This window comes from Moschus berezovskii, chromosome 8 (genome assembly GCF_049115385.1).
Source record: "Moschus berezovskii isolate FMDL1 chromosome 8, NW_MosBer_1.0, whole genome shotgun sequence".
NCBI lineage: Eukaryota > Metazoa > Chordata > Mammalia > Artiodactyla > Moschidae > Moschus > Moschus berezovskii.
In genome coordinates, this window is record NC_142467.1 from 97,604,016 (window position 1) to 97,631,447 (window position 27,432).

General features: G+C 52.2%; 1 protein-coding gene across 11 annotated transcripts; it reads left to right on the forward strand.

The window, feature by feature from the left end:
* Positions 1-179: 179 nt before the first annotated feature.
* KANK2 (KN motif and ankyrin repeat domains 2) lies at positions 180-26,819 on the forward strand. 11 transcript variants are annotated; one of them, XM_088838993.1, is made up of 14 exons: positions 308-385; positions 1,811-2,028; positions 2,803-2,845; positions 2,988-3,102; positions 3,603-4,814; positions 15,513-15,716; positions 15,814-15,916; positions 17,132-17,383; positions 18,017-18,104; positions 18,606-18,825; positions 19,984-20,126; positions 22,451-22,651; positions 22,733-22,822; positions 24,923-26,819. In XM_088838993.1, the coding sequence occupies exons 4-14, from the start codon at positions 3,066-3,068 to the stop codon at positions 25,073-25,075; spliced, it is 2,703 nt and encodes a 900-aa protein (XP_088695119.1). In that variant the 5' UTR covers positions 308-385; positions 1,811-2,028; positions 2,803-2,845; positions 2,988-3,065; the 3' UTR covers positions 25,076-26,819. The 11 variants fall into 11 exon arrangements, with proteins under 11 accessions (XP_088695118.1, XP_088695120.1, XP_088695119.1 ...); XM_088838998.1 differs by lacking the exon at positions 2,803-2,845 and adding an exon at positions 24,726-24,797 and having other exon boundaries at positions 24,923-25,058; XM_088838992.1 differs by lacking the exons at positions 308-385; positions 2,803-2,845 and adding an exon at positions 180-200.
* The last annotated feature ends 613 nt before the right edge of the window (positions 26,820-27,432 follow it).

The window sequence follows — 27,432 nt, forward strand, 5'->3', positions numbered from 1 at the left end:
GTGACCTCCCGCAGTCACCACCACCACCACCGCCCGCCCTCCAGGAGCTGGACTCCGGCCATCCCCGCCCCCTCCCGCCCCCCGCAGCCGCCCAGCTGCAGCGGGCCGGGAAAGACAGCAGTAGGGGAACCCTGTCCCAGGGACTGGAGGAGGGGACGAGGCCGGACACCCCCACGCGCGCGCATACACCTGCCGTCCAGGTGCGGCCGGGTCCCTTACCATCCCCCTCCACGTTGGCCCGGCCGCAGGCGACAGGGGGCGGGGCCGGTCCGAGGGGGCGTGGCGGGGCGGGGCTACCGCCGAGGGCTGGGCGGGCAGCGGCGGCGGCGCGCGGAGGGCGCACGGGCGGCGGGACGCTGGGACAGCGGCGGCCGGAGCGCGCGAGGCGAGTAGGACCCGGGTTGGGTCGGGGTTCGAGTCCGGTTTGGGGTTCGAGCGTGGTCCCCACCCCACCCCACCCCACCCCACTCTCAAGCCCGGGGCGCTATCTCGCCGGTCTCTACTAGCCGCTGCCTCCAACTCCATCATCTATGCGCAAACTTTCCGGACTTAGTGTCTCGGTCCCCGCGCCTCTGCTCGGTCCTTATTGACCCTGTCCCTGCTGGTCTCTCCAAACCCCATCCTCCATCCGTACCTCCCTATCCCTTCGCCCCATCACTGCCTCCCCGCTGCCCCTCTCCCCTGCCTCCATCCTCCTTTCTACCTCTGTCCCGTCCCCCTCCTCCCTCCCTTGTCCTCCCTCGCCCTCCTCCGTGGCCGGGCCGGAGCCAGGCCCCAGGCGGCGGGAAGGCTGCCGGGCGTCCGGCCGGGCTGGGCCTCGGCCTAGCGGCTGGGCCGGCGTGGGGAGCTGCAGCTGTTTGCCATTAGCTGGGGACCCCGCAGGCCCCGCCCCCTCCCTGCACGGGGCGGGGTCCTCCTCGCCCCCGTCTTTGGGAAGGGGAGAGGAGCGGGAAGCCCCCAGAGACGTCCAGGCTGGCCTGGGACGGGGGCTTTAGGGAGACCCCGCTGGACATTCGGGCCGCCTCCCTGGGACCCCGCGTTACTTCCCTGAGCCACCTACCTGTCCCCTCGTGGAGTGGCCTGTCTCCCTTTCCATATCTTTCTGTCCTGTCCCGTGTACTCGCCATGCTCCAGGGAAGGTGAGCCACAGACACCCACCACCACTACCCTTTCCCCCACCATCTGCTTTCTCCACCCTTAGTCAGTCACCGACCCACATGGAGCATGGTAACATGGCTTCAGACCTCAGTCTCTGCCTGGAAAACGGGGGTGTGGGTGGTTTGGCTGGCAGTGAGGGGAATCTACGAAGCTAAGGATTCAAATCCAGACCCAGCTACTTCCTCAGGCTGAGTGACCCTGGGCAAGTCACTGTGTGTTTCTTTCTCTTTATTTTGGCTGCCCCACATGGTATATGGTATCTTAGTTCCCCGACCAGGGATCAAACCCATGCACCCTACATTGGAAGCATGGAGTTGTAACCATTGGATTGCCAGGGAAGTCCCCATTGTGTGTTTCTGTGTCCCCAAACACTTCATCTTACCGAAGACACCGTAATGCACGGTGATAGCTACCCCCCTGGTAGGGTTGTCTTGATGATCAAAGGAGTTGCCCGGATGATAATTATAGTTATACTATTATTGACCCCACCCCCTTCGCCTCCAGGGGTCTCCACAGGGGTACCATTCCTGCTTCCTGCCTCTAGTCTCTCTCAGGTTCCCAGAAAATATTTTAATCACTTCCCTGTTGTGCAGAGGGTGACCCTTCAGGCAGGTGGAAGCCAGGTTTCCTACAATTGATGACTGTGTTCCAGGTACTGAAAGAAGTGAGGACAGAGATGTAGAGTGACAGGGCGGGAGAAGTGCAGAGAGACAGAGACGTGGAGAGGCAGAGACGCAGAGAGGCGGAGACACGGGGAGACAAGCAAGAGGCTAAGCAAGGAGGACGTGAGGCAAGACGAGCTCGGCTGCCCCTGGAGCTCCGGCCCCGCCTGAATGCCCAGCAGGTGCTCCACCTGGCCCATCCTCCCAGGTACCCACTACCCTGGCCACGGCCTGAAAAGGGTGGTATGGGCCGGAACCTCTGCAGCAGCGTGGTTAGAGGTCAGACAGCAGAAAGGACTGGCCAAACTCGGTCAGAGTGTGGGGGACAGAAGTACCCTGGCCATCCTCCAGGTCTGGGGGTGCAGGTTAGTGAGCGGCCCTGATTGTCCCTCCCCTTTCCAGCCTCTGGCACCCCCTCTTACTTCCTCCCCCCACCCCCATGACTTCCGGGGCCTCCAGCCACCTTCTATCCTTGCTGCACCCCCGAGCCGCCCCCCCAGCCGGACGCATCCTGGGGGGCGGGGAGGGGGAGCAGGAAGTTCTCGTGTAGCCCGGCAGCGAAACTGTTTATTTTTAGAGAAAATTGTTTCCATAAAGGGGAAAGGCTTTGCTCCTTGCTGCCTCCCCCCAACTTTCCCTACCAGCCCCCCGCCACTGCCCAGCCTGACCCAGCTCTTGTTTGGGGGTCTCCTACCCTGAGCTCTGTTTCTCTTTGTGCCCCTGTGTCTCTGTCTCCCTAGATCCTTGCAGGAAGGCTGGCTGTCTCCCCATTAGTGCCCCCATCTGTCCTGGTATACAGCTCTTGCCTGGGCTGAGGGGAGGGGGCACAGGAAGGGTGGCGCCTGTCGGACTTCAGCACCCCACCCCACCCCCCGCCCCTGCTGGGGGCCTTGTGGAGGCGGGGCTGTGGGAACAGCTGGAGCCTGTCCAGGGGCTGGACAGATGTGCAGGCGGACCGTGAGTTTGGGTTTCTTTGTTCCAGGCTGTGGGGCGCCCCCCCCCAACCGTTTCCACAGGCAGGACGGGTGTGTGCCTGTGAGAGGGTCCCACGCCCAAAGAAAGAGGGAAGTTGTGGGGGAGGGGACAGTGGGGAGGGGTGGCCACCTCCCCTGCCCCTGCAGACTCCTGACTCTGGTTGTCATCACACCCTCTTCACCCTCTTCCCAGGTAAACCTCAGCTGGTGCTGCAGGTGATCTGACTCACAGCCCCCCCAGAGACACCTGAGGAGCTCTGCAGGCAAGAGGATGGCCCAGGTCCTGCACGTGTCAGCCCCCTTCCCAGGTCAGGGGGCTCGTGGGGAAGAGGGCCCCACCTTGGGAGTGGAGGCGGGGAGTGAGGGACACAGGCCAGGTGCTGTGTGGCCTGGAAGAGGGAAGGGGGCCTGACTTGAGTGGGGCTGAGGGTAGGACACAGCTCTGTCCTGCGGGCCTGAATGGGGACAACTCGGTCCTGCCCTCGACAGTCTAATGGAAGAGACAGGGTCTTTCAGGAAAGGAGGTTGGTCTGAGTTGGGAGACAGGGTCCTGACTCAGTTGGGAGGTTGGAAGCACAGCCCTGCCCTGGGAGGGTCCAAGGGGGACACAGGGCCTTACCTTAGGCTGGGGAGGTGAGGAGGGGCCTGAGACCGGGGTTGGGAAGGGGTCTGAGACTTACAGCTGAGCATTGAGCAGCCAGTGGTGTCATCCTTTGGGCCATTAAGCCATGACTCACCCAGGGGCATCAGTTTGCCCCAAGGAGGGGACCACAGTGTTCAGAGGGGCTGGCTTTTCTCTCTACCTCAGGGACCCCTGGCCCAGCCTCCCCGCCTGCCTTCCCCTCTAAAGAGCCTGAGGTCCCCTACTCGGTGGAGACGCCCTACGGCTACCGCCTAGACCTGGACTTTCTCAAGTACGTGGATGACATCGAGAAAGGCCACACGCTGCGGCGGGTGGCCGTGCAGCGCCGGCCCCGCCTGGGCTCCCTGCCCCGCGGCCCCGGCTCCTGGTGGACGTCCACTGAGTCTCTCTGCTCCAATGCCAGCGGGGACAGCCGCCACTCAGCCTACTCCTACTGTGGCCGTGGCTTCTACCCGCAGTACGGTGCCCTGGAGACACGTGGTGGCTTCAACCCACGAGTGGAGCGCACGCTGCTGGATGCCCGTCGCCGCCTGGAGGACCAGGCAGCCGCCCCTGCTGGTCTGGGCTCCCTGACCCCCAGCGCAGCTGGCTCGACGAGCTCACTGGTGGGCGTGGGGCTGCCACCCCCGACACCGCGGGGATCGGGACTGTCCACACCGGTGCCGCCCAGCGCAGGGCACCTGGCCCATGTGCGGGAGCAGATGGCAGGGGCCCTGCGGAAGCTGCGGCAGCTGGAAGAGCAGGTGAAACTGATCCCCGTGCTCCAGGTGAAGCTGTCAGTGCTGCAAGAGGAGAAACGACAACTCACAGTACAGCTCAAGAGCCAAAAGTTCTTGGGCCACCCTGCAGGAGCCCGGGGCCGTGGCGAGCTCTGCCTGGACCTCCCTGAGGCCCCCGAGGACCCAGTGGCGCTTGAGACCCGGAGCGTGGGCACCTGGGTCCGAGAGCGGGACTTGGGCGTGCCCGATGGGGAGGCAGCCCTGGCTGCTAAGGTGGCTGTGCTGGAGACCCAGCTCAAGAAAGCACTCCAGGAGCTACAGGCAGCTCAAGCCCGGCAGGCCGACCTCCAGCCCCAGGCCTGGCCGCCACCAGACAGCCCAGTTCGTGTGGACACCGTCCGGGTGGTGCAGGGGCCGAGGGAGGTGGAGGTGGCAGCCAGCACGGCGGCGGGGGCCCCTGCTCAGCGGGCCCAGAGTCTGGAGCCCTATGGGGCAGGGCTGCGGGCCCTGGCGACATCCAACGGGGCTGAGAGCCCCCCTGTGTTCCGCAGCCATGAGGTGATGGAGACAGTGTTCCCAGCGCCCACTGCATCCACCAGCAACGTCCACCAGGTGAAGAAGATCAGTATCACAGAGCGGAGCTGTGATGGGGCAGCAGGTAAGCCATAGTAGGTGGGAGCAGACTGTGGAGGGTCCCTCCTTTTCCTGTGAATGCTGGGGTGCAGCCCCAGCCCTGTCCTTCCACCAGCAATCAGAACCTCAGTTTCTTCATCTGTGCAAAGGGGACACTTGTGCTGCTGACTCAGTCCCTCTAGGGACCATGTGAAGAAATTAGGTGTCTGAAGAATTAGGTGTGTGCTCATGTCTAGAACATTATAAATATGTAGAAAATAGGAGGTATTTGGGTGAAGGTCCCCAAGGCTGTCAGTTGCTGGGCAAAAAAAATTCTTCCCTGATTGTCAAAAACCAGTCTCAGGTCATGAAAAAGGAAATGTGTTGTTCATGTAACTTAATGACAGCTTCAGGCATAGCTGGATCCAGGTGCTCAAATTGCCTCAGGAATCTCTACCTCCCTCTTTCTCTTCCTCTGTCCTTCCTGGAAGCTTCTCTCTTAGGCAGGCAGAGGTGATCACACCACCCCTGGTATCTGTTGAGGCAGCTCATAAACGGAAAGGGAGCCCCTCAATCCAGATAGCACCAGTAAAAATCCCAGGGGTGACCTTTCTTGGTTGGCTTGGGTCATTTGCTCCTCACTGAGCTAATCACTGAGTCTCTTGCTGCCCAGGCCCAGATCCTGGGGGTGGAGGAGCCCCACCCAAGTCCAGAGGGAGGAAGGGGATGCTCCCTGCAGGAACTGCTGAGTCCTCATGCTCGGAAAGGGGATGTGGGATGTTCGGGATAGCAGCTGCCCCACTGCTGCCGTCCTGAGGCCCCTGGGAGACGCTGCCAGAATGACTCATAATCCTAACAGCTGCTCTTTATCTAATACCAGTCTGGTGCTGACGGCTCTGTTAAGTGTTTCACCCACCGAGGAGGTTAAGACAGTGAGATGTGTAGCAGGGTCACCTGGGTTTAAATTCCACCTCTTACTGTGTGACCTGAATGATCAGCTTCACTTCTCTGGGCCTCAGCTTCCTTGTCTGTGAAATGGCCTTGTAATGGTCCACACCTCTAAGATTCTTCTGAATTAGTGCATACATACAGTAAGCACTTAACCATCATGTGTTGCTACTTCTACTGTTAGTTGTTGTGTCACTACGTTGTGTCCGATTCTTTGCAACCCCATGAACTGTAGCCCGCCAGGCTCCTTTGTCCATGGGATTCTCCAGGCAAGAATACTGGAGTGGGTTGCCATGCCCTTCTTCAGGGGATCTCCCTGACCCAGGGATCAAACCCTGGTCTCCTGCATGGCAGGCAGATTCTTTACCATCTGAGACACCAGGTAAGCCCAGAATACTGGAGCAGGTTGCTATTTCCTGCTCCAGGGGATCTTCCTGATCCAGGAAGATTGAACCCATGTTCTTTTGCATCTCCTGCATGGGCAGCGGATTCTTTACCATTGTGCCATGTGGGAAGCCCCCCTACTAATGATTTTCAGGTCAATTCTTGTCATAACTGGGGAAATTGAGGTTTGCGGAGAAGCTTCACATATCCTTTGTCAAACATCCAGGATCTGAGACCAGGCTGTTCCGAACCTATAGCATGCCTCAAAGATTCAGCCCATTTCCTCATCTAAGTCTCAAATAATATCAGGTGGCCAGAGCCCTGTAGAGGCACCAGAGGGTACAAGCTGGAGGGCGGGGTCCCAGCTGTGTTTTCTTGCTTCCCCATGTTCTTCCTGGCCAACTCTGGACTCCACCCCTGTGTTCCGTGACTATCCCAAACACCCAGCCCTGCGACCCTGGCCCCAAGCCAGAGGCCCCGCCCAGCCCAGCGTCTGGATCTCTTAAGAGGCAACCTCCATTCCAGACATGCCTCCCAGTGCAGCCACAGGGCCTGCTGCCTGCAGGACACACAGACCTAGCCATGTCCCCACCTTGTGCAAGCTGTCCCCCCCCAGAAGTTCTTCCTTGTGTCTCACTTAGCTCCATCTTGCTGCAGCCAGCCCCAGTCTCTGCCTCGCTTAGGCGGAACTGGCATGTGTTAATTCATTTAATTGCCTTCTCATCCAGTGAATATTTACTGAGTGTCTGCCATGTGCTAGATTTTCCTAGGCACTGGGGACACAGTAGTGAACAAGACAGACAAAAAGCCCCTGCAATAAACAAATAGCCCACCAGAAACAAGTGAAGAAAAATCATTTCAGAGAACACGTTTGAAGCAAATAAAAGGGATGTGGGATGGGTGGTGGTTGGATGGCGTGGAGGCCCGTGTTCAAATTCTGGTTTCCCTGCTCCCTAGCTCCGTGCTCTTTAACCTCTGTTAAACCTGTTTAACCTCTCTGTGCCACATTTGCTGGGTGGGGGTGGGGTAGGGCAGTGGCACTGACCGCCCGATGGCACCAGATCAGTGTGAGCTGAAACGCATCGGTTGGTGCTGAGTGTTCAAGATGATATCAGGCACTGGTAGGTGCTCAGGGGTTAGCTGTTGGCTCTTTGAGCCAAGATGTGAGAGAAAAGAAGCACCTGGGAGGTTTCTTGACAAATGTTTTGTTTTTCTGTTTTTTGGCTGCAGTGCATGGCATGTGGAATCTTAGTTCCCCACCCGGGGATTGAACTTGTGCCCCTGCAGCGGAAGCACAGGGTCTTAACCACTAGACTGCCAGGGAAATCCTTGACAAATGTTTAGACCACTTAGGTTGGTCTTGCATAGGTCAATAAGGAGGCTGGGAAGAGTCCAGCCTTTCTGCCACGTAGAATTTGCTTGCTGCAGCAAAGGGCAGGAAGGGTGAGAGGCAGCTGTCGCCTCAGGCTGGCAAAGGTGGATGAGACAGGCAGAGGCCCAGAGACCCCTATACACTCTCATTCATCCCTCACCTTTCAAAGGCACCACAGAGAAATTCCTGGGAGAAGGGGCAGCCAGGCACGTGCATCCATGGGGTCTCTCCAAGGCTTTGAAATTTCCTGTGTTATTGTTTGAAACACAGTCCTATGAATGCAATTCATATTCTTTGTGGAAGATTTGGAAAGTACAGAAGACTCTGTAAAGTGAAAGTCGCTCAGTCGTGTTGGACTCTTTGCGACCCCATGAACTATATACAGTCCATGGAATTCTCTAGGCCAGAATACTGGAGTGAGTAGCCTTTCCCTTCTCCAGGGGATCTTCCCAACCAGGGATCAAACCCAGGTCTTTCACATTGCAGGCGGATTCTTTATCAGCTGAGCCACAAGGGAAACCCAATAATACTGGAGTGGGTAGCTTATCTCTTCTCCAGTGGATCTTCCTGACCCAGGAATCGAGCCAGGGTCTCCTGCATTGCAGGCAGATTCCTTACCAATTGAGACAGAAGACTCTAGAACACTAAATAAGAGCTCCATAAACCCACCACTGTCCAGACACAGCTACTATGGATACTTCTTCTTTCCTTCCAATTTTTTTTTGCTCGTGAAGAAAATAATATGTATTTTTGGAGTCTGGCAACTTGTAGCTGATGGAATTTGTTGTGTTGCCTGATTTTCTATGTAAAAGCATTTAGGCAGCCCTTACAGTGGGCCAGGGATTTATGTGATGTCCTTTTTGTATCTTAATTCATTGACACCCCCAGTACCACTTAGAAGTGGGTAGTGTTTCTATCTCTATTTTACAGATGTGGAAACCGAGGCACTGAGTGGTAACGGAATTGGTCCATAGTTTTCAAAGCCAGGATTTAAATCCTCTGATTTCTTTGATTTAACATTATCCCAGGGACATTTCATCATGTTATTAAAAATTTTTAGGGGAATTCTTTGGCAGTCCCGTGGTTAGGACTCCAGACTTTCAATGTCTAGGGTGGAGGGTTCAATCCCTGGTCAGAAAAACAAGATCCTGGAAGCTGCAAGGTGTGGCCAAAATATATATATATATATATATATATATATATATATATAAAATTGGAAAACATGCTATTTATCTTTTAACAGCTGGGTGACTCTTTACTGTCAAAAAGAAAGAAGAAAGTGTTAGCCTCGTCCGACTCTTTGCAACTCCATGGACTATAACCCGCCAGGCTCCTCTGTCCATGGAATTATCTAGGCAAGAATACTGGAGTAGGTTGCCATTCCCTTCTCCAGGGGATCTTCCCAACCCAGGGATTGAACGCAGGTCTCCTGCATTGCAGGCAGGTTCTTTACCGTCTGAGCCACCAAAGGTGCCATGCAAATTTCCTTCTGTGGGAACCTTTCATCTGCTTTTTTTCTTTTTGGTTGCCCCATGCGGCTTCCCAGGATCTTAATTCCTGGACGAGGGATCGAATTTGGGCCCTCTCAGTGAAAACACCAAGTCCTAACCACTGGGCCTCCAGGGAAGTTCCTGGAAGAGCATTTTTAAGGACCTTGATACCTGTTACCAAATCGCTTTATCCCCCAGCGCCACTAACCCCACGCTGTGGACTCTCTCTTCCTGCACTAGTTGGCCAAGTGATTTAAATTTTTTAAAAATTTCTTTTGGGCTTAAGGAGTTAATCTAATTCTTGGGCCCATGGCCCAAGAATATCACCAACCCCCCTGAGCTAGGCATGGCACCTCTCTTGTTTGACTTTAATTCTTTTTTCACCTTTGTCTTCCACCCTCAATGTTGAGGATTGATAAATGTTTTCAGCTTTGTGGGGCATCTGATCTCTGTTGCAATGACTTGACTCAGTTCTGCTCAGTTCTTTTTTCCCCCAGCTTTACTGAGATATATTTAATATACAAAAATCTGCATGTTTAAAACAATTTTATTTTGTATTGGTATATAGCTGATTAACAATGTTGTGATAGTTTCAGGTGAATAGCAAAGGAACTCAGCCATACACATATATGTATCCATTCTCCCCCAAACCCCCCTCCCATCCAGGCTGCCAAACAACACTGAGTAGAGTTCCATGGGCTATACAGGAGATCCTTGTTGGTTATCCATCTTAAATATAGCAGTGTGTACATGTCCATCCCAAACTCCCTGTCTATCCCTTCCCTCATCCTTCCAGCTGCCTCCCTGGCAACCGTAAGTTCATTCTCTAAGTCTGTGAGTCTCTTTCATAATCTGCACATTTTTAATGTATACATTTTGATGAGTTTAATGTCTCAGCTCTACCTTTGTAGCATGTAAGCAGGGTAGCCAATATATCAGTGAACTAATGTGGCTATGTACCAATAAAACTTAATGCATGGACACTTAAATTTCAATTTCCTGTAATTTTCACGTGTCCCAAAGAGACACCTTCTTTCAGTTTTTTCCCAACCACTTAAAAATGTAAAAACCGTGCCCACAGGCTGTGATTCAGCACCCCCTGCTCTGTCACACCCCCCCACCCCATTGTAATATCATTCCTTGCAACCCACCTTCCAGAAGCTTATTTAGATATTTGAGTGTTCTTGAAAAATATGCCCTAGGCATGTTTAATTTCCTAAAATGGTATTGTGCTTTAGGAAAAAAAAAAAAAACCTCTTTCTGTTTCTTATTTTTTCCTCTCTACACTCTGTTTTGGAACTCTCCACCCTGATCTGGTGGTTTGTCACTTTTAATGACTGCATAGATTTCTGCTCTAGGAATGCGCTACACTTTCTTATATGATCCCCTCCTTGGCGGACACCTGGGTTACTTCCAACTCCTGGCTGCTTTGAATAGTACTGGCTTCGTCCTTACATGTCCTGTCCTGTGGGGTTGCTGGGTTACAGGAAAGGCACAACTTCACTCCAGATTTTGTCTGATTCTCTCCCGAAAGTTCTCTCTGGCCACACTCCCTCCAACCGTAGCATGGATCTGAAGTGTCCATTTCCCTACATCCGCAGTAACATAAAGTTTATTTATCTTTCTAATTTTTTGCTCATTTGAGGCAGTTGTCCAAGGTGGTATCTCCTTGTTTTAAGTAGCATTCCTTTGATTTCTGCTGAGGTTGAGCATCACCATATATGTTTCACAAGTTCCTTAGTGAATCGCTTAGTCGTAGCCTCTATTTTTTTCCTTTGGGGCAATTTTGAGATGTTCCTGGCATTTTCCAGAATAGGGGTTGGCGAACTATAGCCTCCAGGGCCATATGAAGCCTGGTGCCTATTTTCATACAGCCCATGGGCTCAGAGTGGTTTCTGTGTTTTTGAATGGTTGAACAATGTGAAAAGAGTAACATTGTGTGGTATGAGCACAATTATATGAAATTCAAATTTATTAGAACACAGCCAGGCCCATTCATTTATGTACCATCTAGGGTTGCTTTTGTATTGTTTGCAACAGACCTTATGACCCACAATATTTATTATCTGGCCCAGGACAGAAAAATTTTGTTAACGCCTATTCTAAAAGATAATTCTTTGCCTGTTTTTGGCATTATGACTATCTTTCCACAGCCTTTATTCTTCTGTCAATTAAATTTAAGAGGTTTCTTTTTTAACAAAATAGTTTTAACCAAGAGTTTTTTAACTCTTAATGTTGATGTCATTAAGCTCATTGCAGATTTCTTTTTTTAATTTTTAATTCTTTCCACTTTATCTAGGTATGATTGACATATAAATTATATTCGTTGACTGTGCTGTGCTCAGTTGCCCAGTCATGCCCGACTCTGCAACCCCATGGGCTGTAGCCTACCAGGCTCCTCTGTCCGTGGGACTCCCCAGGCAAGAATACTGGAGCGGGTCGCCATTTCCTACTTATTATGTATTATTATAAGTAATACTATTCATATTAGTTGAGGGTGTACACATTGATGATTATATATATGTGTGTGTGTGACAGTATATACATGTATATATGTATGTATATATTGCAAAAATGATGACCACAGTAGGTTTAACATCCACCACCTCACAGTTATAATTTTTTTTTCTGTGATGAGAACTTTTAAGACCTGATCTCTCAGCAATTTTCGAATATATGCCAGAGATTTGTGGGTACAGTTCCAGACCTCCACAATAAAGCGAGTCCCACAATTTTTTGGTTTCCAGGGGCACATGAAAGTTATGTCTACACTGGAGTGTAGCCTATTAAGTGTGCAATAGAATTATGTCTAAAGAGATAATGTACATACCTTAATTTTTAAAATATTTTATTGCTAAAAAGTGGCAACCATCGGCTGAGCCTTCAGCAGGTCGTAATCTTTTTGCAATGGTAACATCAAAGATCACCGATCACAGGTCACCATAAAAAATATAATAATGATGAAAAAGCTTGGAATATTCTGAGAATTACCAAAATGTGGCACAGAGACACAAAGGGACCAAATGCTGTTGGAAAAATTGTACCCGTAGGCTTGCTCCATGCAGGGTTGCTGTTGGGCTTCCCAGGTTACTCAGTGGGAAAAGAATCCCCCAGCCAATGCAGGAGGCTCAGGTTCAATCCCTGATCTGGGACGATCCCCTGGAGAAGGAAATGACCACCCACTTCAGTATTCTTGCCTGGAAATCCCTGGACAGGGGAGCCTGGTGGGCTGTAGTCCACGGGGTGCCGAGAGCCGGACGCGCCTGAGTGGCTGGGCACGAGCACTTCAGTGTTACCCGCAGTTCTCTCACCTGGGGTCTGTGCTGAGCCCTCTCTCCTCACCTCCTTTGGCCTATCTCTTTCTGCAACCATGCCCTGCTGATTTCATTATTGTGGCTTTGAGAGTACGTGTCACGCTCTCCTAAGCCGACTTCCCCATCCCTGCCCATTTTAGCTGGCCATGCAGGGGCCAGCTGGCCGTGGACTTTTGTTCTTCCATATAAATTTTGGTAACAGTTCGCTCCATCTCCCAGTAGAATAACAATAATAACTATTATCAGTTCTGTTATTGTTATTTTAGTATTGCAGTGTCTGACTTTGAACTTCTCACGACTGGAAGCAGCCATCCCAGCTTTTGAGGGGCAGAGCCTGCTCTTCCGTGGGGCAAAACGGGCCATAGCACTGCTCTGATTCACTTTTTTTTTTCCCGCTTTTGAAAAATTTGGGGTAAACAACATATAAAACTTACTTTTAACCATTTCTCAGTGGCAATAAGCACATGGCTGTGTAACCAACCTTACCATCCATGTCCAGAACTTTTATTTTATTTTATGGATTTATTTGCCTATGCTGAGTCTTCATTGCTGCGAGGGTTCTCTCTAGTTGCGGTGCATGGGCTTCTCACTGCAGTGGCTTCTCGTTGTGGAGCGCAGGCTATAGGTGGGCGGGCTTCAGTAATTGTGGCACGTGGGCTCAGTAGTTGCAGGCTATGGGCTCTAGAACAAAGGCTCAGTAGTTAGTAGCAAAAGCACACGAGCTTAGTTGCCCTGAGGCACGTGGGATCTTCCCAGACCGGGGATCTAACCCGCGTCTCCTGCATTGGCAGGCAGATTCTTCACCACTGAGCCACCAGGGAAGCCTCCCAGAACTTTTCCATCTTCCCAGATTGAATCTCTATCCCCTTTAAACACTTACTCCCCATCCTTCTCCCCCAGCCCCTGGCACCTGCCATCCTACTTTCTGTCTCTATGGATTTAACTCTTCTACAGACCTCCTGTAAGTGGTTGCAAAATGTTGCAACATTTGTTCTATGACTGGCTTCTTTCCCTGAGCATAATGTTGTTAGTGTTAGTCGCTCAGTCGTGTTCGACTCTTTGCAACCTCGTGGACTGTAGCCCTCCAGGCTCCTCTTGTCCATGGAATTCTCTAGGCAGGAATACTGGAATGGGTTGCCATTTCCTTCTCCAGGAAATCTTCCCAACCCAGGGATCAAATCCAGGTCTCCTGTATTGCAAGCGGATTCTTTACCCTTATGGTCTGAGCCACCAGGGAAGCCCGGAACATAATGTTGCTGCTGCTGCTGCTGCTGCTGCTAAGTCACTTCAGTCGTGTCCGACTCTGTGTGACCCCATAGACGGAAGCCCACCAGGCTCCCCCATCCCTGGGATTCTCCAGGCAAGAACACTGGAATTTAAGTAAGCAGACCTCCCAAGTGTTTCTATCAGGAAGCCTGGCTTTGGACGACAGTGTTACTTTCCACTTGACCACTGGTGCTTTTGTTTGTCAGATGTGAATTTATTGACAAGATTTAAAAAAAAAATCAGATTCCCGTAAAAACCTGGCGTTTGCTCTTGGTTCCCCAGGGGAGTTGGAGCTCCCCACTCTGGAAGCCGCCTGGCCTGACCCCACCCTGGGCTGAGGCGCTGTCGGAAGCTTTTATGGCCAATGTCTCATCCGTTCGATGTGTTCTTCTTGTGTCGAGTGTTTACTCCCTGTTCCTAGCTCAAGTTGAGTGTCGCCCACGGACTTGAGGAGGTAGTTGCTGTGGTTGTCAAAGTTAAATGTTAAAGGGAATTAAAATGAATTGGTCTGTAGACCCCATGGTCAGTGGCAGGAAGGGAACATACTGGGAAAGTGGGGACATGGAAGCCACACGTGGCCTGAGATGGTGGGACCTCAGTGGGTTCTGAGAGCTGGGCAGCCACTCAGGGTCTCAGGACTTTTGTTCCTGGCTCCAGGATGGTGATCCAGAGCTAGAACTCTGCCAACTCCACTCCTGTTTTTGCAGTGGGCGCCCTCAGAATCCTGAGTCCTACAATGTCACTTTTGTTCTCAGACCAACTTGGGTGTTTTTTTCCCCTAATTATGATAAAATTAGGAAATATTAGGATACAACATAGTGTTTCCCTCATGGCTCCAACGGTAAATAATTTGCCTGTGATGTGGGAGACCCAAGTTTGATTCCTGGGTTGGAAAGATCCTCTGCAGAAGGGAATAGTTACCTACTCCAGTATTCTTGCCTGGAGAATCCCATGGACAGAGAAGCCTGGAGGACCACAATCCGTGGGGTCGCAGAGAGTCAGACACGACTGAGCGACTAACACACACATAACATAAAAGGTTTCATTTTAACCATGTTTGAGTCTCCATTTCACATTGTTGTGCAACTGTCCCCACCATCCACCCTGAGAACATTTTCATTGACCCAAAGTGAAACCCGCCTGGGTGGGGTGTTAACTTTAGTTTTCTAATAGCCCTTATTGTTTTTTTCCTTTTCTATTTCTGGCCACCCACTGTGGATACCCTTATTGCTTCTTTTTACTGATTATTAAAAGGAAAATCTGCTTAATGTTTAAAGTAAAGAAGCAGAAAGCCAGATACAAAATATTATCTACAGCACAACGCTATAGATATTTATAATATTGAAATAATATGACATTATAAATTATATTATAAAATAACTTATAATATTGAAATAATATTATAAAGTGATAATAGTAAGTCTTATCAAAATGTAGCTGACAGTGCTCTTGACTTAACAAATGTTCTTCATGCTCTCGTGCAGGTGTTGTTTTAAGCCGTCTCTCTCACGTTACTGTCTTTAGTGTGTATGGCGTCATGATGGAGGAAATGTCATATCTGAGACACAGAGTGGTTAAGTGACCTGCCTGAGGTCACACAGCTCTTTTGTGGGAGATTTGAGTCCTGACCATGACCACTATTTTCAGCTGTAATTTCCAGACAACACTCAGTATGATGTCAGAGGGGAGGTCACAAGCCAGGATTATAGGGCTCATGTGATCTTCCCTGACCCTGACCGGCTGTGAGGCAGGCGACGAACCAGAACTGGAATGGATCCTGCCACTTCTTTGCAGGGTGACCTTAGGCCACCACCCTCAGGGTCTCAGCTTCCTCATCTGTAACAACCCAGCTTCCACATGGGAAGTTTTGATGAAGTAAGGAAAGAATTAGCCCTCGGAGCACCTGGCCCCGCGTAGGTGACGAGAGGCAGCTGTTATTACTGTTCTTGTTTCGCTGTTGTTCCCTGCAGAAAACGCCTCTTCTCCTGCCTCTTCAGGTCACCCACAGGCTCCTGCAGAATCGTCCTTATCACCCCCGGTGTCTGAGGGGGCCACCCAAGTGCAGCCAGAGAAGAACACAGGCCAGGTGCCTGCCCACGACGACACCACCATCAAGGAGCCCGTCAGGCAAGCAGCCTGTCAGGAACCGGAGTTTGAGGAGCCTGGGGGTGCAGGTAAGTGGGAGTGGCTGCACGGACGACCAGGCGCCAGAAGCCCAGGCGTGGGGTCTGGCTTTGGGAAACTATCATGACACCACCCCTGCTCCTCCAGGAGGGGCCCAGGCAGGCGTGCAGTCCATCATGAAGCAGAAAGAGGAGCCCACAGACCCAGAGGCCCATCGGAGGAGCCTCCAGTTCGTGGGGGTCAACGGCAGGTGAGAGGTCCTGGGCTTAGCCCCTCACTTTGATTCATTCATTCAACCAAAGCACAGGAGACAGATGAGGAAACTGAGGCACAGGGAGGCCTGGTGGACTGATCCAGTCAGTCCGGTGCTGAGCTGGTGCTCCAACCACTACATCACACTGCCCCGTGGAAGGCGCTGGACTCGACTGTGTGCCCCGATAGAGCTCCTGGTCCACTGTGACCTGGGGCACTTATGGGTGGTCCCAACCCAGCGCGGTTGGAGCAATGATGGGGATGCTCAGGCAGTGGGAGGGGGGGGGCCTGGAGGAGGCAGAGATGGCCCTGGGGAGAGTCACCAACAGAGGGGAACACGTGTGCTGCAGGACAAGCAGACCCTTGCAAGGTGCAGAGTAGGGGGTGGGAGGTCTCCTGGTGGAGGATACATCCTGGATAAACGCTCCAAGGCAAGAGGAAGCCATGACGTGAAAAGTGGGAGAGGACTTCCTGGGCGGTCCAGTGGTTAAGACTTCACCTTCCTGTGCAGGGGATGCAGGTTCGAACCCCAGTTGGGGATCTAAGATCCCTCTTGCCTCACAGCCAAAAAACCAAAACATAAACAATATTATAACAAATTCAATAAAGACTTTAAAAATGGTCTGCATCCAAAAAAAAAAAATTCTTAAGAAAAAAAGTGGGAGGCCTGGGGAGCAGGAGTGGGGGACCTTGAATGCCAGGCACAGAAGCTTAGACTCTGTCAAGAGATAGCAAAAAACATGAGGGTCCTATTTGCAGTAGGGTGAGGGTCTGAATCACTTTAACACATGTGTAAAGAGCAAAGTGGGTTTCCCTGGCAGCTCAAATGGTTAAGAACCTGCCTGCACTGTGAGAGAGCTTCGATCAGTGGATCAGGAGGATCTGCTGGAGAAGGGAATGGCGACCCACTTCAGCACTCTTGCCTGGAGAATTCCACGGACAAAGGAGCCTGGTGGGCTATAGCCCATGGGGTCGCAAGAGTCAGACACAACTGAGTGACTAACACTTTCTAGCATAGGGAGAGTGTAAGAGGTACCGAAGGGTAGAAGGGAAAAGCAGCGCCCCTCCCTGACCCCCCAAACATGATCACCATCACAGGCAGTGCTTATTGAGCCCTAGAGCCCTGTCAACTTCATTGTGCCACTATCCCCATTTAATGGATGGGGAAACTGAGGCCCAGAGAGGTCAAGTGCCCCTCCCCTACCACCTACAGCGTCTCCCCCAGGTATGAGTCCTCCTCTGAGGACTCCAGTACCGCAGAGAACTTCTCAGACAACGAGAGCACAGAGAACGAGGCCCCAGAGCCAGAGGAGAGGGTTCCGAGTGTGGCCGAAGCCCCCCAGCTCAGGCCCAAGGAGACAGCGAAGGCCAAGACGAGCCGGGAGGAGTCTCAACGGTCCCAGGAGTCTCTGCACACGCCCACAGCTGAGGGGGCATCAGGATCAAGTGCAAAAGACGAGATCCGGTCAGTTTTCTCGGTGGGAGGGCTTCAGGCAGGGCCTGGGGGCAGAGAGGGTGACCTCTGCCTCAGATCCTGCCATTCAAGCCCTCTGAGGGGAAACTCCCATCAGTCATGTACACCTTAGTCTGAATTAGTGAACCCATACTTTCTGGGCATCTGAAGGTCTGGTGGCTTTGATAAGGGGCCTGAGGGGGGCAATTTGGGCTGTTGGGGTTAGGGTTTAAGGGGCAGACCAAGTCTGTTCTTAAGTGACCACCTTCTTTGGGACATTTTGCCCCACCTGTCCATCCTGTGTATGTCTCCTATTTCTCCTCGTTATGAAAAATCCATCCTCAGAAAAAGATTTCCATCTGCCACTGGCCATTTGGAATAAAGTTTGACCCATGTGTCCATTTTCTCTTGGGGTCTGTGTGTTCCCCATGTCTGCCCCTTGGGGTGCCATGTAAAAGTATCTGAGAAGGAGGGGGGTCTGAGGTTCCACCACTCCGGGGAGCCCTGGCAGGACTGGGTGAGGGCCACGGGGCAGAGTGTTGAGACCCTCTGTGAGCACCCCAGTTGGACATGGTGGGTGGAGGACATCCAGGAAGCTGAGGTGAGTGCTCCTAAGATAAACTCCCCTTCATCTGCCCTTGGCAGGATGGAGCTGAGTCCTGACCTCATCTCAGCCTGCCTAGCCCTGGAGAAGTACCTGGAGAAGCCCAAAGCCCTCACCGAGCGGGAGCTGGTACGGTGGGGCCCGGAGCCTGAAGAGGGTGCTCCTTCCCCTTCACCCCCACCCTGGCTTCTCCTCGTCCACAGTGTCTCGCTGTGCTTTGGATCATGGGTACCTCAGGATCCTATCTGGGAGCTGGTAGGCGAGGGGCTCTGAGACTTGAGTCGTGATCTTTGCAGAGGTGCCAGGGAGGAGGGAGGGCCAAGGATGGTCACCTGCCAGCAAAGCTAGCCTTGGTTCCTGTTGAGGAAGGGGCTGCTGTATTTCCTCTGATGGGTGTGTACACTTGACCTTGAAGATCCCATCCAGGGTGGAGACGTTCACACCTTCCTCTGGGGACATACCTGGGTCTACACTTCCCTTTAGGGCAGGGGACACTACGCTTTTCTCCAGGGGTGGGGCTCACCTAGGGTGGGGTACCCACATGTCCCCTCTGGTTCAGGATGGGCTTCATCTGGGCCAGGGTGGGCTGCCGTTGCCCTCACACCCCTCTTCTCCCTGGCCCGCGTCCAGAAAGTGGCCTACACCACGGTGCTGCAGGAGTGGCTGCGCCTGGCCTGCCGCAGTGACGCCCACCCGGAGCTCGTGCGGCGCCACCTGGTCACCTTCCGGGCCATGTCGGCGCGGTTGCTGGACTATGTGGTCAACATTGCTGACAGCAATGGCAACACAGCGCTGCACTACTCCGTGTCCCATGCCAACTTCCCCGTGGTGCGGCAGCTGCTAGACAGTGGTGAGCCCTGGGGGGCGGGGCAGGGGGCCTCAGGGGGAGCAGGGGAGCTGCCACCCCAGTCCGATGTTCTGATGGGGAAGATGCTACCCTCCTGGTCTGATGGGGGAGGGTGCCCTCACAGCCTGATGGAGGAAATGCCACCCTCCTGATGTGATGGGGGAGCTGTCACCCTCCCAGTCTGATGGAGGAGTCATTGCTTCCCAGTCTGGTGAAGGAGATGCCACCCTCATAGTCTAACGGAAGAGACACCGCCTTCCCAGTCTTATAAGGGAGATCTCACCCAGTCTGGTGAGGGAGATACTGCCCTCCCAGTCTGATGGGGGAAACGCCGCCCTCCCAGCCTGATGGAGGAAACGCCGCCCTCCTGATGTGATGGGGGGAGATCTCACTCTCCCAGTCTGGTGAGGGAGATACTGCCCTCCCAGTCTGATCAGGGAGACGCCGCCCTCCCAATCTGATGGGGGAGACGCCGCCCTCCCAGTCTGATGGGGGAGATGCCGCCCTCCCACGCTGGTGAGGGGATAGAGGCCCTACCTGTGGCCCCAGTGTACTGGAAAAGGCAGCCATGGTCTTATGGAAAACACGTGGCCCTTCCTCCACCTGTGACCCCTGTTTAGCAAAGGTGACACCCCTGGAACCCTAATCTGAGGAAAGGATGTGGCTTCCCATCTGAGGCTCAGAGACAAGTCATGGTCTGCAATTAGACACGAAGAAATTAGACGGGACTCTCCACTAGTCAATCTGATGAAGGAGGCAGAGCCCACAATCTAATGGAGGAGACATAGGCCAGACCAAAAGATGACTAGGGGGCCTTTCAGATTAATGAGGGAGACACAAATCCTACTTTCAGCCCTAAATGTGGGAGCCCAGTCTGATGGAGGAGTCATAGACTTCACTGCTAGGAGCCCCTCCCATGATAGAGATGGGGACCCAGGGGCAGAATAGGGTTATCAGTCTAAGAAAAGAAGGAATGAGTCCACACCTAGACTAATGGGGGAGACATGATGCCCAGTGCCCATTATGGTAGTGAACAAGCCTTCCAGTCTGGTGGCAGAGACGAGGCCTGGTCCTCAGGGCCCCTCCCCCAGCCTTGAGGCAGACCCAGCCAGCAGCGCGGGGGTCTGAGACCCGAAATCTTCCTTGCCTACCCCCCGGCAGGTGTCTGCCAGGTGGACAAGCAGAACCGCGCCGGTTACAGCCCCATCATGCTCACCGCCCTGGCCACCCTGAAGACCCAGGATGACATCCAGACTGTCCTACAGCTCTTCCGGCTTGGAAATGTCAATGCCAAAGCCAGTCAGGTATAGCCCTCGGTGCCGGCGACCTGGACAGCCCTTCCCACTTATGACATCCTAGCCCTGCCTTGAGCCCAGGGCGAGAACCCCTACTCCACAGGCAGAGAAACTGAGGCACAGAGAAGTATTCAGTTCCTCAAGGTTCAACTAGAGGATGGGGACTTGAACCTGGGGGTCTAGCTCCAGAGCCCCATTCTTTAAAAAAAAAAAAATTATTTGGCTGTGCCAGATCTTAGTTGCCACATACGGGATCTAGTTCCCTGACCAGGAACCAAACCTGGGCCACCCTACTTTGGGAGCTTGGAGTCTTAACTACTGGATGACCAGGAAGTCCGAGACCCTGCTTGCTTTTTTACTGATTTATTTTTAATTAAAAGAATTGTATTAGTGGTTTAGGGTTTTTTTTAAAAAATGGAGTATAATTGATTTATAATGTGTTATTTCTTGTGTACAGCAAAGTGATTCAGTTGTATATATACATATATATAGATTATTTTTCACTATAGGTTATTACTAGGTGTGAATATAGTTCCCTGTGCTGTACAGTAGGACCATGATGTTTATTTTATATACAGTAGTGTGTATCTGTAAATTTCAAGCCTCTAATTTATCCTTCCTTCCCCACCTTTTCCCCTTTGGTAACCATAAGTTTTTTTTACTGTCTGAGTCTGTTTCTGTTTTGTAAATAAGTTTACTTGTATCATTTTTTTTAGATTCCACACATATGTGATATCTTTGTCTAATTTACTTTGCTTGGTGTGATCACCTCTAGGTCTATCCATGTTGCTGCAAAAGGCATTATTTCATTAGTTTTTGTGGCCGAGCAGTATTCCATTGTACCACACCTTCTTGGTCTCTTCACCTGTCAGTGCTTTCATGTCTTGCCTGTTGTAAAAGTGCTGCAGTGAGCACTGGGGTACAAGTATCTTTCTGAATTAGAGTTTTCGTCTTTTCTGGGTATATGTCCAGGTGGCTTACTTTTTTAAAAATTGAGGTGAAATGCACATACGATGAACCCTTTTAAGATGACCAAGCTGGTAGCATTTAGCATAGCTGCAGTACTGTGCAACCTCTTCCTCTGTCTGCCTCCAGAACACCTTTACACCCTGATAGGAGACCCGGCACCCGCAGCTGTCACTTCACTCCCATCTTCCCGCCCCCAGCCCCTGGCCCCCTCAGTCTGCTTTCTGTCTCTGCAGATTTGCCTGTTAGGGATATATTATATAAATGGAATCATGTAGTATTGTGTCCTTTTTTGTCTAGCTCTTGTCACAGAGCATAAGTTCGTTCTTTATTTGGCTTTATTTGGCTTTCCCTGGTCTTAGCTGTGGCATGTGTTCCCTGACCTGGGTGGAACCCCGGCCCCCTGCATTGGGAGCTGGGAGTCTTAGGCACCGGACCAACAAGGAAGTCCCTGGACGTTGGTTTTTATTGAGATTTAACCTCATAGCTCAGTCAGTAAAGAATCTGCCTGCGATGCAGGAGACCTGGGTTCAATCCCTGGGTCAGGAAGATCCCCTGGAGAAGGAAATGGCAACCCACTCCAGTATTCTTGCCTGGAGAATCCCATGGACAGAGAAGCCTGGCAGGCTACAGTCCATGGGATTGCAAGAGTCAGACACGACTTAGCCACTAAACTACCACCAACTAGTAGACAGAAAAGCATACAACTCTTAGCTCAACACATTTTACTTACGTTTTTACCTGTGACTTCAGTTCAGTCGTGACCGACTCTGCGACCCCATGAATCACAGCACGCCAGGCCTCCCTGTCCATCACCAACTCCCGGAGTTCACTCAAACTCATGTCCACAGAGTCGATGATACCATCCAGCCATCTCATTCTCTGTCGTCCCCTTCTCCTCCCGCCCCCAATCCTTCCCAGCATCAGAGTCTTTCCTGTGACTTAGGAATCTGATTTAAGTGGGCATATGGATGGATAGCATCACTGACTCAGTGGACATGAACTTGGGCAAACTCTGGGAGACAGTAAGGGACAGGGAGCCTGGCATGCTGCAGTCCATGGGGTTGCAAAGAGTTGGATACGACTTAGCAACTAAACACCAACAAATGATGGGGAGACACAGAGCATGTGCCCGAGGAGACATTTAAGCTGAGACCTGAGGGATGAGAAGGAAACAGCAGGAAGAAAAGGGATCAGCAAGTACAAAGGCCCAGTAGTAGGTAGGATTATTCGAAATACAGAAGGAGGCCCATGAGTGGAGGTGCAGTTAGCATCAGAGTACTCAGGAACCATGGAAGGTTCTAGAGCAGGGGTGTCGCCCTCTGGGGCCTGCATGATCCATAAGCCTGTTCCTTTGCCCTACCCAGGCGGGGCAGACAGCCCTGATGCTGGCGGTCAGCCACGGGCGGGTGGACGTGGTCAAAGCCCTGCTCGCCTGCGAGGCAGACGTGAACATCCAAGATGATGACGGCTCCACGGCCCTCATGTGTGCCTGCGAGCACGGCCACAAGGAGATAACTGCACTGCTGCTGGCCGTGCCCAGCTGCGACATTTCCATCACTGACCGTGTGAGTCCCCACCCCGGTACGCCCAGGGAGGTGGGTGGGAGCACAGTGCAGGGCATCAGCATAGCAACCGATGCTTTGCAGGACGGGAGCACGGCTCTGATGGTGGCCTTGGACGCGGGACACAGTGAAATCGCGTCCATGCTGTATTCCCGCATGAACATCAAGTGCTCGGTGAGTCTCAGCCCTAGCTGGGAAGCGGGTGGGGCTCTGAGGGGGTGGCATACAGGGACCACACCAAGGGCTGCGGGGTCAGCTGTTTGTTGACCATTCATGGTGCCCCCATGAGGAAGCAAGACAGAGCTAACACTGTGCAGTTATGGTTGGTTATCACAGGATTCAAACCAGATCTGTCTGGTTCCAAATCGTGTCCATTACCATGTGGAGGACTTTGACATTTACTCGAAGTGTGTCATTGTATTCAAGGCCTTGTGAAGTTTCACTGTAAAGAAGGCTAACTGTGTCTTAATGGGGAATTTCTCTGATTTGACCCTAGAAATCTGGGTTAAAAAAAAATCATGCCCATTAGCAAAATGCTCTTCTGGAAGTCTAACAGGAGGATAAGATTGATGTTCGCTGTGTCCTGACTGCTTGATGGAGGAGAAAGCCCTTCCAGTCTGATGGGGGAGGCAGGGGCAGTCCTCATAGGTCTCCAAAGCAGTGCCCTTGTCTGATGGAGGAGACAAGCCCTTCTAGTGTGATGGCATGTGTGCATGCTCAGTCAGTTGTGTCCGACTCTTTGCAACCCCATGGACTGTAGCCCACCAGGCTCCTCTGTCCATGGGATTTCCCAGGCAAGAATACCAGAGCGGGTTACCATTTCCTCCTCCAGGGGATCTTCCCAACCCAGGGATCAAACCCACGTCTCCTTCTTTGGCAGGTGGATTCTTTACCACTGAGCCACCTAGGAAGTGCCTGCTAGTCTAATGGACTGTATACCAAATGCCTCCCGAGCGGGATTTCCAGAACCCTCCACAAGAACTCTATTCAGTTGCATAATGTACTGTTACTGTGACCATTTTTCAGGTGGGGAAGCTGAGACTTAGAAGGTTCCATTCTTGGTCCAAAGCCTCACAGACAGGAAAGGGCAGAGACCTTAGGGTGTGAATCCAGACTTCGGCCTGGAACCTCTCTGCCTGCTCCTCCTCACCCCCATCTCCCACTTGCCCTGGCCTCCCTGAGGCATGTCTAGGGCCAGGTTCCAGGGTGGCGAGGTAGGTGTTTGCCACAGCAATTTCCCCAAATAGTCCAGGAGAGAGAAGGTTGCTGAGACAGAAGCCATCCTACTCCTGCTAGGCTTGCAGGTTCTTTCTGAGGCTCCGAGTCTTCCCAGCGTCACTGCTTAGAGTCTTAGGTGCCCAGGGGATCCCCTTGGGATCAGTCCTGGGCCTCCATATCCACACTGGGAGATGGGGGTGATGGGGCTGGGTGGTGTCCTGATGTCTGACATGTGGTCCTGCTCCCAAGGGCTCCACAGGGATGGATCCCAGTCCTCCATCATTGTCCTCTGGGAAAACTGCCGCTGCCTCCGCACTGCTTCTCTGGCTCGCACCCTCACTGCCCCCTCCACTGCCCTCCCCAAAGTGGCCAGAGGTCACTGTGAGCACCTGAGTCTCGGGGTACAGCCCTCCTCTGCTCACAGCCCTCTGCGACTCCCACCCCGCTTGGAGTGGGGTCATCCTCAAAGCCCACCTCCCCCACTCTTACCTCCCCCTTCCTTGCTCACTCTGCTCCAGCCACACTGGCCCGATTGCCGCTCCTGCCTCAGGGCCTTTGCACTTGCTGTTTCCCCTGCCTGGAACACCCTGCCCCTTGGGTGCCCCCCAGCATCCTTCAGACGTCACTCTGCCAGACCACCTGCTCTCCACTGTCACTGCCACCTTGTCACTCAGGAAGAACCCTCCACTGCATTCATCTATGAGCTTCTGTGACACTCTCTCCCCAGCAGTGTCACCTGAGACCAAGGGACCACACAGCCTGCTGTTCACTCACCACAGGCGCAGGGCCAGCCAGCAAAGTCACCACCTCAGACCCCCAAGGGGAGGCCAAACTAAAGGAATTCTGCCTCCCATTTCAGTTTGCCCCGATGTCAGATGACGAGAGTCCTGCGACATCCTCTGCAGAGGAGTAGCCATGAGAAGAGCCCAAGGTGCCACTCCTGGGGACCAGGCAGCCCCGGAAAGAACTGTCCCTCGTCTCCTCCCTGGCCAGCCCCAACTCGATCCACCAAGGTCCCAGTATCAAAGGCAATTGGGGTTTTCCTCTGCTTCCCAGGGGGAGACCCCAACAGTGTGGAGACTTCAGCTGAAAGCGGGTTTTTTCCCAGTACCCCAGTTCAAAGCAGCCGCAGCACAGACTGGAGCTAAACTCACATGTAAATCGGCGCCAGTGGCTGGCTCTGAGGCGTGGGTTTGTGAGGAACGCTGAGAACAATCAACTGGCAATTACGGATGGAGGAGGGTAAGAGGGGAAAATATTGTATTTCTGAATCACAGTTGGAGGGGGAAAGGGGGAAAAATCACTTACTTACTTGTTGCCAAATTTGAAAGTCACTGGAATCGTATATTTTCACTTTAAGCCTAAATGTTGTTATGCACGGATCGCATCATCTAGAGTGGCCTGACACCCAGTCCCCCTACATTTAATTGTCTGGTATATAATTGAGCTTTGTCCACTGCCCCCTGCCCAGACGACTTTCTTGGTCTCATTCTCTCGTGGTCTCTTCACAAAGCAGATTCTGTCTTTGTCCCCCGGTTGAGAGGTTTAGTCGTTTCTTCTGCCTTCTGTTTCTTCCCACTGCGAGCATCCCTCCCACCCACTGTGGCCCCATTCAGGTGTGGGGCTCAGAAGCCAGCAGCCGAGGTGTGCAAGTTGTGCCTTTCTTGAGATTCCCCAGAATCTCCTCCATGCAGGGGGGCCCTGGCAAATATTCATTTTCCTAGAAAATCCTTTAGACCCGAACATGTAGGAAATGAATCCGGTCCCCAGAGGGGTGCCTACATCCCTAGGCTTAGAACCCCAGTGACGAGGCCATCCTTCTCCCCAGACTCCAGAATGTCTCTCCTCTAAGGAAAGAAAACAGGGCATGAGATTGTTGGCAAGCATAGGCCCAGTTCCAAAAATCCCATGTGTGCTCGATTAAAAGTTGGCTGCCCCCGAGGGCTCCCAGTGCAAACTTAAAGAGACAGAGCTTTGCCGAAAACCAAACAAGGGCCAGCTGGTTGTTGTTGTTTTTTTTTTTCAAACAACCTACAGGCTTTCCGGAGCCGCCTGGAACACAGCCTGCTGGAAACGGGGCTCTCCCAACACACGCAGTTTCCTGCATGGCCTATTTTGTCTCAGAATCTCAACATAGTTTTCTTTCCCATTCCTTCCTTTTGTGACCAAAAAAGAAAGAGAAAAGGAAACAGGGAGGGGAGGAGGGGGACAGGTTCTAAGCCTCGAAAAGTGCCTTGTGACCGGGGACTAAGATCCCTTAGTCTTTAGACGGCCTGCCCTCGTTTGTCCAGTCTCAGCGTAGCCACCAGGGTGGGCGCTAAAACCCCAGCAAGACGGGTCAAGCCCTCGGCACTACACGCGTTCATTCAACAAAGCCAAGTGCTGGCTTCTCTCCTAGAAAAGTAGGTTTCCCGGCCTGATGGAGTCTGCTCGCTTTATGATGGAAGGGATAGTACCTAAGACAAGAGAGCTTGGATGGTTAAAGGAGAGAGATACCCTCCCGTTTGTGTGTGTATCTGTGTGTGTAAATGAAAAGGAAAGGAAACCCAAGCTGCCGGGAGACCACTGACAGGAGGCCACAGTTTTGGGCAGCTTTGAGAAGCGGTACGAGAGTTGTGTGTCTATGTGTCCGGCCCTGGAGCCGTGGCTGTGTTTATTTTAAGCTTCTAGAAGCACCTCATTGACCACCGTGCCCCGCCGCCCTCCCCACCGTGAGTCCATATTTATCCCTGTGTGTTCCCTTCTCCCTGCCCTTACCCCTTGGGCTTGGCGTGGTAGGTTACAGGGGGCTCTGCGTCTGACCCCGCTCTCTTCTCACATGTATTCAAGACCTTTAACTTCACTTTCCGACCATGGTACGTCCATAAAGACAGTATTACACTTAAATGAAGTATTCCTTTCTGTAATCATTTTTTAGAAGGTAAAGGAATTTAATAAAGCTACCTTATGAGGAGGCCAAAGTGTCTGTGCCTGGTGTTTGTCTTACTGTACCCCTCTTTTTATTTTTAAATCAACTGATTTTTAAAATTTTGGCTGAGCTACATCTTCGGTGAGGCACACAGGCTTGCCTGTGGGATCTTAGTTCCCCAACCAGGGATCAAACCCACATCCCTTGTGTTGGAAGGGGGATTCTTAACCACTGGACCACCAGGGAAGTCCTTGTGTTTCTCGTGAAGCTTCAAAATAGATCTCTTTTTAAAAAATGGACTTATTTGAACAACGTTCAACACTACAGGAAAGTGGCAAGACTATTAAACACCCTTACGCTCCGCCCTGCGCTGACACTATCCAATACTGTAGTCACTAGCCAGCTGTGGCAGTTTCCATTTAAATGCAAATCAGTTGTAATGAATTCATACTCAGTAGCTGCACACAGCTGGTGGCTACCAGACTGGGCTGCAGAGATACAGAACACGGTCACAGTTTGTTTAGAAAGTTCTAAACAAACCCACTGTGGGCACCTCAGAAAAAAATGTTTCCTGATTTTTTTTTCTTCATGACAAAATAATTTACAGTGATTGTAAAAGGCAAAATTTAAGCAATAATGAAAACATCTGGCATAGGGG